This window comes from Malurus melanocephalus, unplaced genomic scaffold (assembly GCF_030028575.1).
Source record: "Malurus melanocephalus ecotype Western Australia unplaced genomic scaffold, MMel_1.1 scaffold_272, whole genome shotgun sequence".
NCBI lineage: Eukaryota > Metazoa > Chordata > Aves > Passeriformes > Maluridae > Malurus > Malurus melanocephalus.
In genome coordinates, this window is record NW_026623504.1 from 352,380 (window position 1) to 366,771 (window position 14,392).

A 14,392-nucleotide genomic window follows, 5' to 3' on the forward strand; every position below is an offset into this window, starting at 1 on the left:
CAACCTGGCTGATTGTGCCACTGTGAAATAACACTTTATGTGGATAAAATTAAACTTGATCAAGTTCCTACAGCCAGCACTGACTAATTCTGTGCATGTGCAGAGGAGCTGCAGAGGGAGTTACTCTCTTAAGCATTCAGTTGCCTCAATTAACCACCACGTCACTTTCAATATAAAAAACATACTSTGAACCCCAAACTCTCAGTCCTTATCAATTCGTATGTTATATTTGAGCTAAGAGCACAATTCCTACCTGGGCATCACATCACCTCACACTGGATTATGACCCTGACCTGCTTTTAAAGATAGACATCAACTTCACCTCAGCTGAAGCACTGCATCTGCAGATCATGTTTGCATCAAAGTAAAAAGGGAAAAAACCCACACAAGGTAAACAGAACTGACATTTTCAAAAATGCATTTTTATCAACTTTTCATTGCTTCAATTGATGCATTAGATACYTAAATGGAAATGTACTTACTGCTCTTTTTCTGGAACAACCTGTAATCCAAGGCACAGTAAGGTTTCCTGAAATCTGCAGAGGGGAAGGGAGGAAACAGGAAAAAAACAAGAGCAGTTTAGGTTGCTGTGAGAGCTAACACTGAGAATTCAGCACCGTGCATTCATTTCTGACACCAAGGCCTGTACACAGGACAAGATTTGAAACCAAAGTCACACTCAGCTTTTACTGCTAAGACTAAAACACTGTTTCTTTAGGTGAAGGCAAGGTAACACAGTGGCAACTTGGGCATTTCTGTATTTTTGGTACCTCAGAACTTGTATTTCACAACAGAAGTTTCATGTTCAATCTGTTCCACACTGGCAGGAAGAGTAGACGAGTCAGACAAGGGCTGAGGAGAGAGCTGCACTCACATCTTTTTAAATTACATCACTTCAACTTCCAGAAAAAATGCTCTTGTGCTTGTCATTTAGCTGTTCAATATCTGATGTTTAAGATTTGAGTACCAGCAGAAAAATTAGGGGTWTCAGGTTGAAGAAGGAAGGGGAAGGGGTGTGAAGACAAAGGTGAGCTGCCTCCATTCCCACTGCTTGTCCATCATTCCAAGAGGTCAGACTTTATTAAATGCTAATCTCAGATAGTTCTCCCTGACCATYTGAGGTGTGTCATAGCCTGGAATATTTCAGCCTTATTTAGGCTGACCTTCTGCAATGCTTGAGAGAATAACACAGCACTGGAGAGATTAATCACCTGAGGTCATTAAATACATGTATGTGAGGAAAAAAACCCTGTGCACTTTTKCTGGCTGAACCAAACTGCACTGAGAGTTTTTGGATTTGCAAAGTGCTTCACTGATGGCACCTGGCACAGGTGTTTGCTGTACAAACCTGTCAGACACTTTTATTGTTCAGGCTTTTAGCTGGAAGCACTTGGAGATCACCCAAGGTCAGACACTTTCCCATCACAAACAAAGAGGGTTGAGGGGGCTGGAAAGGAGCATCCTTTCCTCCCAAGGGCCAGTCTGCATCAGATTTTGAGCCTAAAATATTACATTTTTCACTGCACACACACGTTTTAGAAATCRTGTATAGAAAAGTTACATCTGTTACAATCCTGTATCCCACATAACAACTTCACACTACAGAACCCACTGTGAAGGCACCCTGAGGATCCACCCAAGTGGCTCCTCTTCACTAATTTAAAGGGAGCTAAAAAGCAAAAAAAGGGTTTTTCTATGGGAATAAAGCAAAATCTACCTGGCAGAGCATTAAGGATTGCTGGGAAGACAAAAGCACACAATCCTGACAGGTATGAGGCCAAAACCAGCCAAGYTCATCTCGAGAGAACTCTGCTCTGAGCTGCCTTTGTGAAACAGGCAGAAGGGCTGGGGTTGGAAACAAGTGAAAAATACACAGATTTGCAACAGTGTTTCTGTCCCTCAGGGTCAGGGGGAAGAAACCAACTCTAAATCCCAATTGAGCCTTCAGGACAGCACAAAWAACCTCAACATACTCAAACCTTCAACACACTCAAAGTCAAACTAAGACAAGCAAGTAGGCTGAAGAATTTGTTTACTGAAACTGCTCAGGCATTAAAATTGATCACTTAATTAAATTTAGTCTTAAGTTACACTAACATGAATTTGATTAATTGAACCAGTAAGGAAGCTATAACTAATTGCTAATTAGATACCCCACCAATATATGACAGTAATTACTTCATCAAAACATGAATCACACAGTCCTGACTTTGAAGAAGCATCTGCTTGGATGTTCAGCTACTCCAATAATCAGTTAGCTCAGGTTTAATCTATTTTTAAATTCAAGAAGATTTCCTCAAGTTTAAGGATTTTCATCTCTGTGCTGATGGATAAATTAGCTAAACATGGGCAATAAAATTAACATAAACTGACTACAAAAAAAAAGAGGTGTCATCCTGTACAAGTCTAAAAGGATTCAGACTGCACCTTACAAAGTCTCTAATACCCAGAAGTGTCACCTCAGAGGTTCACAGGGTGCATGCTCACAGCAATAAAGGAATTAACAGCATCCTGCTCAGCTTTTCCTAGATTTAAAACTCTGGAATGACAAGGGATATCACAAGAAATAGAAGCTCCCTCCATCCACATTCCCAATCCAGGGTATCTGAGATAGGCATGGAGGTCAAGTGGGGTACAGATTAATTCCTCACTCATCAAAAAGATCACGTATGTTGCTAAAACAGGGGAAGTAAAAAAAAAACCCAAACAAAATTCCAAGATCTTGTTCTGACTCATAAAAYACCATGTGCACAGATAAAATGTCACTGACCATGAGCTGTTACAGCTCTTTAAAAAGACCCTGTTCCTATCCCATAAAACCCCAAAACAGTTATCCCAAATTTTGTTTAAAAAAAAATTAAAACAGAAGAAATCGATTTTTCTGATACTTTTTCAAGAGTGAACTAAAGCACCATGAGCATACAGCTGATGGAGGCATCAGTAATGGATTTCCCTTCATGAAAYTTAAGAAAAAATCTCTTAACTCAATCGCAAGCACTTTCACCAACCCTTTATTSGACTGATCTGCACATTTACAGCTTTTCTTCTCCTGTGAAAATGGGATGTCAAAAGYGAACAGCATTTCATTAATTCTATCACCAAGTAAGAAAAGTAACAGCAAATACTGAGTCTATGTGAGAGCAAAAGAAAGAACAGCTCATTTGATGTGCCATCTACACCATAGAATTGACTCTAGWCTCTGTTCAGCAAACCTCTGGTGTAGCCAGAAAATAATAATTCAGGTGAAAAGTGGCTGACTTGGACTCAAAAGCTTTCTTCCAAATGCCCACATGAGATAGGAACAAGTCAGGGAAAAAAGAAAAGAAAAACTAAAAATAAAAMCCCAAAAAAATTACTCACAAAGTGTTGATCTCTATCCTGGTGAGCAAAGCACAGGAAAAGCTGATACATAATTGACATGGTTTACTTTCAKGATAAATTAAAAAGGCAGTAACAGGCAAAAGCATGCAGGTGAGACACACAGAATTACATTCTGTCAGCCTTAAAAGACTTTATCTCAGTGTTTCCAGGCTATGTCAYGCCAGATGGTGCAAAAATCCATGAAAAATACCAATTTGGATGTTTTCTGCACAAGTATCTCTCTCCTAGTAATATCAAAGATTACAAAAATGAGTCAAGTGTTGCAGTTTCTCCTAAACATCTTTTAGTTCTTCAATGATCTGCATTTAATTTCCCCTCAGTATCACCGAAGGGACTTTAGTACAGGATGAGGAACGAAGGGATTGAATGTAAAACTGCTTATTTGAATCAGATGCTGCAGGAAAAGAAGCTGAGTGTCTCCCATCATGTTAACTCCCTCACAGGGGATCTTAATCCCTGACAGATCACTGGTCCAGAGATTGCCACCTGCACAGGGGGTACAGCAATCCAAGCTGGCATCAGCAGGGGCAAGCAAATGTCAGGAATGTCAGCATGAAGCCATGTCTTGTGATGTGTGTCCACAGGGGAACACGCAGGGAACATCCATGGCATGGGCTGGAAAGCAACCACCAGCTCGTGGGTGTGACCCTCCTGCAGCCCAAACTGAGCTATGGAATTCATGGAATCCATGAAATCCTCACTGATCTTCAATATATGGCTAGCAAGGGCTCAGCTGGATGGRTAAAAGTGCTACCACACTGCAGTGCTGCCTGCTCAGTGTTTGAGAAGGAGTTATCTCCACTGACAAGCATCARAGGTGAACCTGCTGCTTAGTAGCTACCAACACTAAGAGAAAACAGCATTTATCTACAACCTTGGCTTCAAGGTCTGAAGACAAACTGATGGATTACCTGGTAGTTATTTTGGTTTTGTGACAGCCTCAGTTGACTTGAAGATGTAAAATGAGGAGAAAAGGTACTTCTAGCTGCATTCGCAGTGTTATAAATCGTACTGGATGTGGTGTGCAATGAGGTCCGTGCAGGCAGGTGGAATTCTCTGCTGTGGTAGAGGAGATTGTCAGGCACATCCCTGGCACTGCCCACCTGTGACCCGCAGGTGCCACTGCGGCCCGGCCCGGCCGTGCTTTGGATGTCGGCGTGGCCGGAGCCGCCGCCCTCGCAGTATCTGGAGTAGCCGTGGATCTGCGCYCCCATGGAGGCCAGCTCTTCCTCCCGCGCGTACTCATCATCCACGTCGCCCGTCTCCATGGCGATGGACAGGCAGCTGCCCTCCAGGGAGGGGTGTTTCTGTGCCGGGCCCCCCGCCACCAGCCTCTGGGGCTGGTCAGTGACGGCCAGCGAGAACACCTCGCGGATCTCCAGGTTCTGGGTGCCGCACGCGGGGTCCCTGGGGTGAGCCCTGGGCCCGGGGGGCACGTGGGACACCAGRGCCCCGTGCTCGGGTTTGTGCAAGCGCTGGCAGCCCACGGGCTCGGCCTTGCAGGGCCTGTGGCAAATCATGGGTTTCTGAGGTAACACCAGCTCCGCTGTCTGCACCGAGGAGCCGCCGTAGCTTTTCTTCGTGTGACTGTAGATGGAGTTTGCAGAATTGAGCACGCTYGTTTGCCTGGAGAGGATAATGGTCTTTTCCCCGACTAAAAGAGAAGCGTTTTTACAGTGGGGTACTTGCCGTCCTAGGGGGATGTGCTGCGGCTGGAACTCGGCGTCGCTCTTGCTTGGGAGCYGTGGAATGGAGTTTTTGTGCAGCTCTGCCATGGAAGTGTTCATGTGCTTGGYGGCTCCCGGCCGGCCCGACGAGCTGGCAGGGCTGTAGATACCAGTCACTATCACGTCGTTGTTAGCCGAGGTCCAAGAGGATTGCTGGCTTTGGGATCGAGCAATATTTACCACATTTCTCACTGCTGCTTCTGGGGGCACAGAGGGAGTGGCAGGGGCAGTCCCTGGGGGGGTGCCCCCGGATTCCACAGCGTTCTTGCTGCTCATCTTCCGCCGCTTGTTGCCAACCCACGTCTGCAAACAATGACAGCAACGACAACAAACACAAAACAAGGCGTTAAAGGAGCAGAAAAAAATTAGCAATTCCATTTTTAAGCAGATCAGATGACATGTTAAGTGTTCATGTTGAGACCTAAGTTTACAAATATGTAAATTGTTTACTGATTATGCAGTGAACATGACAGGGTGGAAATCCAGGCCTGAACAATACAGGGTAGAAATCCAGGCTTYTCCTGCTTGAGATCCACAACTAATACACAGGAGAACCCCAGTCTCAATTTCAAAGCCCCAGCTTCTCAAAAACCATGAGACTCTCATGCCTGCTGTCCTGAAGTTACCCTCAAAATTTATTTCATTGATACCACTGTGACTAATTTCCTACAGGAAAGTAACCATCACTGCCATATACAATTCCACTCTACTAATTTTTTTTGGTCAAATGTAACAAAATGTCTAATTTGAGGMACAATTTGTAACATGCAGTAAAATGTAAGTTACTGGTCAGCTTTGCCTCTGCAGAGAGCTCCATTCTCTTGGCCATTGTAWTGAGGGAATTGTATTGAGGGAATTCATGTGCTTATTATAATCCTATCTGGAAGTGCCAGCTGCAACTCAAGTATCATTTGGCAAAGAATTAATCACTGGCCAAGAGTTTTATAGGAAAAAAATGAAAAAAGGGAGCATTAGGAGAAGCAGAAAGGAAGGGTATAAGGAAGAGAAAGGTAAGATCATGCTACAATATAACAAATGCAGGCCAAACATTGGATCTGCTTCCATTGCACTTCCTAAGTAAGAATAAGTGCTGCAAATCAGGGCTCAGMAAGGGAAGAAATTCAAAGGAATGATACTTGATTGCAGGAAGGGAAACAGAGATGGAAAGGGAACATGAAGAGGGAGATAACCGCAAGGAAAGGAGAGCTGGGCTGCCTCCTCTAGGACATTCAATCAGCACAAAAATAGCAAACCAGCCCTGGCTGCACCATCAGCATCCAGATTCTTGTTACAACTGTCTGCCTGCCCCTGGAGCCCGAATCCCTGGCTGACTTTCACAGCTTCCACCACCTCGAGCTGAAAAAGTAACTTTTAATGTTTCCAGAGTGTTCTGAGGGAGGGGAATCCAGGTAAGAATTCAGGAGCAGGATTGTTAYTGTCCATGTACCACTTGTAAACTAATTAAAAACCAACCTAAACTGGTCCCACTTGTTCCTCCTCAGTGTCCAGTGTCACAGCAGCTCCTGGGAGCTCCACTATCCCTGTTATTTTTCCATCTAATGCTTCAGGATTTCTATTTCTGCTCTCGGACAACAGCCATTTTGTTGTCTAGGGTTTCACAAAGGGATTATTATTTCCCTTCCTGTGGAATTCATAGGCTCTGGAAGAGCTCCTGTTAGCACTAGTGACATTCCTGTTTTATAAGAAAAGAATGTCCTCACTGTAAATAACCACGAGGGACCACAATATTTATGATTGTGATGTGGAATATGACTGTGACCAAGTGCATCAAAAGAAATAGTTACACAGTTGTTTCCCCCAAATATATTAATTTATAGAAACTTATTTAGCTTTAAGAAGTTCCTTATTAATGTGACTTTGCTTTGATACACTACATTCTACAAAGTTTCTATAGGGCAAACCAATTCATAATTCAACAAATAATAATTAAAATCCCAACAAAAGACAAAGAACAAAAATTACTCCTTGTGTAACGCAGGCCACTGCTAAATTAAACAGTCATGTGAAGATATTTCAGAGACAACWAAATCTAAATAGGCTCACTGGGCAAAAATGAATGTCACATACACTGAAGTCTGAGTTAAGACAAGGATAAAGTTAGAGAGTCCAGATTCTATTTATAATTTCATGTGAAGCAATGAAAGTGTATGTTTAACAAATTTGGAAGGCCTCAGTACTTACCCTGACCACACTGAAATCCAGTTTAGTTTCTTGTGCACACTGTAATATGAGCTGAAAGCAATTTTTACTTTGATTTGTCATTCCATTTTCATAATAACGCTGTAATATCCTTTGTTGTTCTACAGTAAATACAGAACGCAGATTCATCTGAAAAGAAAAGGAGATACCCTGAAAGGTGGAATAAAAACTGTAACACTTGCAGAATGCACAGGCTCTTATTGTGCCTGTGATAACACTAAGGATTGATGTGTTTTCTCTGCAGAATCTTTCACCAACCCTCTGCCTTACTTTCCAAAAAAGCCTGTTGCAGACAGCATTGTGACAGACTCAAGCCGAACAGGTGAACTGTGTGTTTGGAACAACAGTGACTGCTTTCCCTAAATAAGTATATAAATATTACATGATGTTGCTAAGTCCATGAAGTTATAGTCTCAAAGAAAAAGTTTCTCCCTTGAAAAAATAAATGAAATAAAGGCATTATAAACCAGAGAAACAGCAGCAGCTCCAATATTGACAGGTCTGTTTCACCTCCCCTAAAAAAAAAAAAAAGACAACATCTGGTGTAAAATAAAGGTGACTGTTTGACACGAGTGAAGTTTCCACTGTCTCCAACTTCAGCATAGCCTACTGCCCATGAGGACTGCTCCTTCTGCTGCATCAGCACCAGCACTTCCAGCTGCAAAGTCACAAGAACCAAGGATCAAAGACCAATTTGGGGGGGGGAATGCCCCCAGGAAGGGCTTTGGGCAGCCCTGGTGCTGCCCACCCAGTGCAAACACTCCAGTTTAACAGAGGAAGGACACGCATGTCTCRGGCTGAGAAAGGTTCTGCTGCTGTGACACCACCCAAGGCTGGAAATCAGAATTTTTAAGAACATGCAAGGGTTGTTTTCCAGGGTTATAACCAATGCTGGCTACAGCACCTTGGGATGTGYTCCTGCTCCTTGGCTTTGTCCAAAGTGGTGCTCAGGAACTCAGCCAGGATCCGAGGCCCAGGTTTGTCCTGGGCCAGCAGCAACTCCTCAAGTCCCATTCCCAGCTCTGGGTCCCRCTCAGAGTTTCCATGTGAGGACACTGGAGGTGACTGGGACAGGGCAGCATTTTGAGGAGCACATTGAACCAGACATTGCTTTGCTACATGTGAAAATTCACAAGGCAAAGAATATTACCAATAGTACTGAGTGCAGAACAGTCCTAATGTCAAACTGGAGCTTTCTGCTCTTGTTATCCAGTCTATACAAGCAAAGAATGTAATCCTCTGGGCAGGTATCAGAAAAGAAGAGCCCCATCATCACAGATTTCCAAGACAGGGCCTTTCTTAATCTCAAATAGGAGGCCACCAGCTGAGACACCACAAGCACCGGCCAGGAACAACCTGCATCAACCCTGTGCCTTGCGAAGCAAAAATGTCACCAGCCACAAGTTATTTTAATGCAGTACATGAATCACMGTAACACAGAATGAACCAAAGGACAAGAAACCTGCCATCATCCCACAGGTAAATAAAGGGGATGAGGGAACCCTTAGCAGCCAAGCATTTTTGAAAATTCTAGATGGGAAGCGGAGTGGTGATCTGCCTAATCTTTGCACAAGAGATGCTACTAATATAAAGCAAATAAAATTATTAAGGGCTCAAAAGCATGAGCAGATATCCAACTGCTTTCACATTATTTTCCAAGATGATTATACTACATAATGGTAATGAATGTTAAGAGTTCAACAGGCCTGTATAAAAAATGAGATTAATATCTAGAATTTGAAGTAAAATGCTTGTAGGCCAGAGCTTTGACTTCAGAGTTGACTTTCCTCTCTATGTCAACAGGCAATAGAAAAATCAATAATTACCAATTAGTAAAAATTACAGTTTCTTTGAAGTAATAGTTAAAAGATGATTTTTCAATCACATTTTTTACCTCTGATCCAAACTCTTACTCACTCTCTCAATCCAGTGCATTATTAAATGCAGCCCCACCAACTGCATTACAAGCCAGATTTGGCCAAGTCTGTCTACCCCAGAACATTTATTCAGTCACAGCCAGAGCTGGGCAAAGGAGACTCTTGCTCTGAATAATCTACTCCTTAATGAAATTTATAGCAAGCAACAGAAGAGACAATTATTAGTCCATTAACAAATCAATAAAGTTCATAATAATCCACTTTCTAATGGTGAGAGCTGCCTTCAGATCTCCCATGTGAGTACACGATGATGAGGCCACCAAATTATTTATTTTGTCACTTCGAAAGAACACAGAAGAGTTAGTTTTGTGATTATTTTTCCTCCTGCACAATTGGCAGGGTGCAGCTTCCACTTCTGTATCCTCCTCTTTCAGTATCAGTGCTCCTGTTTTCTTTAGTGGCACTCAGTTCCCACAAATGACCTCATCAGAAATGGTTATGAACATTCCCTCTTTCTAGATCCAGCTGAAGTGTGTCATCCCAAAGCTCCAGCATTTCCATACACAGGTTCATCACATCATGCTTTCCAAATTGCTCACCAACTGCAGAGAAGACTCTTCCAATGGCAAAATAAATTTTTAGAGCTAGACCTGATGACCTGCGAGGGAAGATATATGTCAGGTCCTTGACACATTTTTTAATTATGTGGATTTCTGTATCCAAGGTCACTTCTGTGTTAAAATACTTTCATTGTTGCATTTGACATCTGTAATTTAGATAAAGACAGGGTGGAGCGTTTTGATTAAACCACTTGAACTTCAGATAAACTCTGGAACACTGTATGACAGGCTTGGCCCAACTAAGCTCAGGAGAGGTCATGCTCTGCTTTAATAACTCATTTTTGCTGTGGATTTTAATCACTCATGAGCTACACCTGCCAACAAAAGCCCTGGTGAGATTCCTCAGCCTCTGCATTGAATCCAGTAAAGCAGAGCTCAAAGGATCTGTGCAGAGGCCGTCAGAAACTGATTTAAATAAACAGGTCACAGGATCAGAGTTATGACAGCTGAGTCATAACTGAAGTTCACATTCCAACATCTAAACCTTCAAATAAGTAGGTGAGATTTATTACAGCTTTTTGTGTCTTGGATATACCAAATCCTCAGTCAACAGACAGTTCTGTACCATTTCCTGCTGATTTCACACCAGTGTGAAGGACATTTGGCAATATTCTATCTCTGGCAGGTTCAAAGCTCACCTGTAAAGCGCAGATGGAATTCAGTTTGCTATCAGTACTCCTTAAGAGCTGATTCTGAATACCTAAAGCAGYACCCTGTGTTGAATAAACCAATTACTGGATGTTTGGGAGCTCCCCTAGAAACCCACAGAGTCCAAAGCCACCACGTCAATCCAGGAAGAGCTGCCTCTGCTTATCCCACCTGCACAGGCAACAAGTTCTGCTCACTTTCCATGCCTGTCACACCTGGGAATTCACCTRCACTGAGCATTCAAACAGCAGGAAGAACATAAAGTTACTGCCTGAGACAAATTAAYACACGACAAGTTCRTCAAAGGATTACACTGRTTATTTTTGGGGTCAGTRTTACCTGTTCAGMATCAGTTTTCAGAATTARAACAAGACATGAAYAAGACATGAACAAGACATGAACTCTTACACTTTCTTTAACACAGGAAGTAACTTGCAAAGTGCTAAATTACTGACATTGAGGTAGCCACATGAATAGGAAGGGAATCAGCAGGCCACACACCTTCACCTTAGACTATTACTCAAAACAACTTCAGTAACTTCAAAGGAAATAAACTCCTTTTCCCAATCTGTCTACCTACAGAGYACTCCAGTCTCTTCAGGATTTCTCACCTTTGTCTTGAACCTCAGACTCCAAGTYAGAAATCCACATGGATTTTTATCATAATTTCATTTTGATCTTGACTTGCCAAGCTTAGCAAATATGCATCTGAGCTTTTGGGAAGCCAGGTGTCCAGCAGGTTGGCAACACATTGGCACTGAAAAGAGAGTTTGTTACAGAAAAGCACTCTGTGAAATTTAAAAATCAGGCAAAGCATTATGCAAGCAAACCCCATKAATATAAGTWGTTATTTTCACTTTAATAAAAGAYRGAGAGGCAAAGCAGTATTTCAGGATTCAACATCTGCCTGCTCTAATAAAATAAAGCAGYTTTGGCCAAGTGTGTTGGTGTCTTTGACAGAGAAGAGAACAATGTATGACAGCTGGAAAAGCAGATTTTCCAAGCAGTCCCTTGYCCCTGCTATGTGTCTTGGGCCAACCAACACTGGGTAACCCTTCACTTCAGTGGTCTCCCACCCCTCAGCCTGCTGTGAATCCAACAATATAAAGATGTTCTTCAGTGCCTTTCTGAACTGAACACTAATTAAACAAGCTGCTCATTGTAAGACCCCTCTGCTGTGTCATGGTTTGGAAGATGCAAACAGAATTCAAATGCTGTCAGGCACTGGGGACATGGGGAGATGCCAGGGTGGTGATTGAGGACACAGATGGGAACTCCATGGCCTGCAGTTTGTCCCAAGGACAATTCCATGGACACCCTGTGACCATCAGACGATGCTGGGGTTATTCTGACAGCTGAACTTTTCCAGGCTTCTTTAGCTGTTCGAGCAACTTTTCCCCACTATTCACCTTCCATCCCTTCTGTGGGAAGAGCAAGAATGAGTGGAGAGGGGAGAGCACGAAGATCCACAGYAGAGTTTGCTCCTGAAGTTGTGGTGCATTTGCTTCATCAGTGCACAATCCCACAGTGTCTGCTGCAAAKGCCCGGCCCTTCCACCCCAGTTACTTCATCCAACATTCTGAAATCAGCAATCTCTCCAGGGAGACCTGGTGAAGCCAGGTCATTCATTTTTAGCAACTAATGGAAACAATTTGATGTCAAGGAGTACCACAAAAGAAAGATAACTATAGGAAAATGGGGGAAAAAATGTAATCAAATAATTCAGGAGTTAYTGAACTGTTCTACAATTACTGGCAAGATCTAGGGTGAAAAAAAAAAGAAATAAAAAAAGGAGAAGCATAAGAAGAAAAAATAATTTCTGCCTACAATGCATAGCAGCATGATCTTAGTCTCCAAAAGCATCTACATGTTAAGATGCTGAACCAAGAAAACATTTACAAGGTAAATCTTTACAGAATACTACACTAATACTAATTAATTTGAGAAACAGGAAACAAACCCATAATTATACTCACTTCAAACAGCTCTTGAAACTAGTCTTGGATGTCAAATAAATAATAAATAAATCAATTAACTCAGAGTACAAGCCACCACGAGGTTGCTAAGTATAAAACTATTTATGGTATAACACATTTTAAAACTGTCAGGGAATAACATAGGGTGATAAAAGGGAACAAGCAGTTTCTGAGAGTTTTCTTTTTTTAACTTCAGCTCCAAACAGGCATTTGCCTAGAAAAAAAGTCACTTTACAAAGCCTATTTCTGTTTTAGCCTCTCCAACTGTAACAGGTACAACACGAAAATCAACTCACTCCCAATTTATCTTTTTTTTTGTTCCCTCCACAGATGTCCAGTGGCAAAAAATAGCAAGTCTTAGTGCCAATATAAACCTGAGATAAGACTGGAACCATGGTAAGAAAGCTACTATAGACATAAATAAAACAAGACTGCAGTAGTGACACTATTCCTCCAGCTTTAGAAACTTGAACTGAAATCATCTCATTCACTTTCCATGGCTGCCAAAAACTCGCCATTTTCTGCACATCCCAAATGGAAAGAAAACAAYGACCCAACCAACCCCCCAACTTACACACTATGCGGAGATACTGGACACACATCCAGCAACAACATTTAATAATCTGAATTTTCAGGTTGGTGCCTCTTTCCTACACAGGCCAAACCAGTTAGAGCCACTCATGCCAGTGCAGGAGATGAGGCTGATGCTTGGGTAAGTGCAATGTACAGACCAGCTTGTAAAACTACTTTTAAATATCYGTGACTCGCAGCATAATTGCTTCCCTCTCCACTAAGTACAGCGTTTGTGGGATTGTATTACAGTCCCACCTCTAAAATGCAGCCCTTTATTAGGGACAAATTAGACAGACCTCAGTAACTTAATAACATAATAACCCATGACCACAACTCTGCGGGTTTATGCATCCCATCCTGCTGTTTTGATGCAAATGAGCTGCTCCTGACTGCAGCTGGATTAGCCACGTGTTTTAAATAAAGCATGTACGTGTTTGTAAGAGCTATGTCAGAGAACAGGGAAGGAACATTGGAGTGTGATGTTACTCTGAACGTGTGAGATGCCTCAGGACTCCAGYAGGGAGGACACACAGTCCTTTGGGTGAGTTATGTGTGATCTTACCCTTAGTGTGAGATGCCCCAGGCCAAGAGGGCAGGGGACAGGCTGGGGATTGCTCGTGGCAGGYGAGTGCCACACAAGCACTTACAGGGGCAAGCCTTCCACAACAGCACAGCCAAGATTTCTTCCTCCTCATCCTCAAACACCTGAGGGATAAAACTGTGGCAGCACAAGGATTCTCCATGACTGCTCTGCCTGGCACCATAACAGGCCAATACCACGGAATCACAGAAAGGTTTGGGTTGGAAGGGATCTTTAAGTCCATCTTCTTCCACACCTCTGCCAATACGGGCTCACTGAAGCACTGGGGACACTGAGGCACTGAGGTAACCCATGACAGGACGAGAAGACAGTCTTAAGCTTGGCCAGGTTTAGATTGGACATTAGGAMGAAATCCTTCTCAGAAAGGGTGATTAGATATTGGAAGGGGCAGCCCAGGGAGGTGGTGGAGTTTTCGTCCCTGGATGTGTCCAAATACGTGGCTCTGGGCTGGGTGACAAGGTGGGGATCGGGCAATGGTGGCACTCGGTGATCTCGGAGGTCTTTCCCAACATCAGTGATTCTGGGATTCTGTGACTGAGGAGACTGAGGCAATTAGCGATCAGAGGACTTGTGCCAGGGGAGGTTTAGGATGGACATTAGGAACAATTTCTCTACAGAAAGAGTGGTCAGACATTGSAAGGGGCTGCCCAGGGAGGTGGTGGAGTCCCTGTTCCTGAAGCGCTTAAGGACAGGCTGGCCGTGGCACTGAGCGCCCTGGTTGAGCAGACGAGGCGGTGTTCGGTGGCAGGATGGGCTCGGTGATGCCGGG

At 43.1% G+C, this 14,392-nt stretch overlaps 1 protein-coding gene across 2 annotated transcripts in view; it reads right to left on the reverse strand.

Moving 5' to 3' along the window:
* HDX (highly divergent homeobox) overlaps window positions 1-14,392 on the reverse strand; it is a 35,787-nt gene that overhangs the window by 20,584 nt on the left and 811 nt on the right. The window contains exons 2-5 of one of the 2 annotated variants that reach the window (XM_057376176.1): window positions 11,085-11,230; window positions 7,311-7,457; window positions 4,293-5,411; window positions 483-536 (exon numbers count right to left, since the gene is read on the reverse strand). In XM_057376176.1, coding sequence (XP_057232159.1) covers window positions 483-536; window positions 4,293-5,411; window positions 7,311-7,457 — 1,320 coding nt within the window. In that variant the 5' untranslated portion in view covers window positions 11,085-11,230. The remainder of the gene's footprint in view (window positions 1-482; window positions 537-4,292; window positions 5,412-7,310; window positions 7,458-11,084; window positions 11,231-14,392) is intronic. The other variant, XM_057376177.1, reaches the window with a different exon arrangement.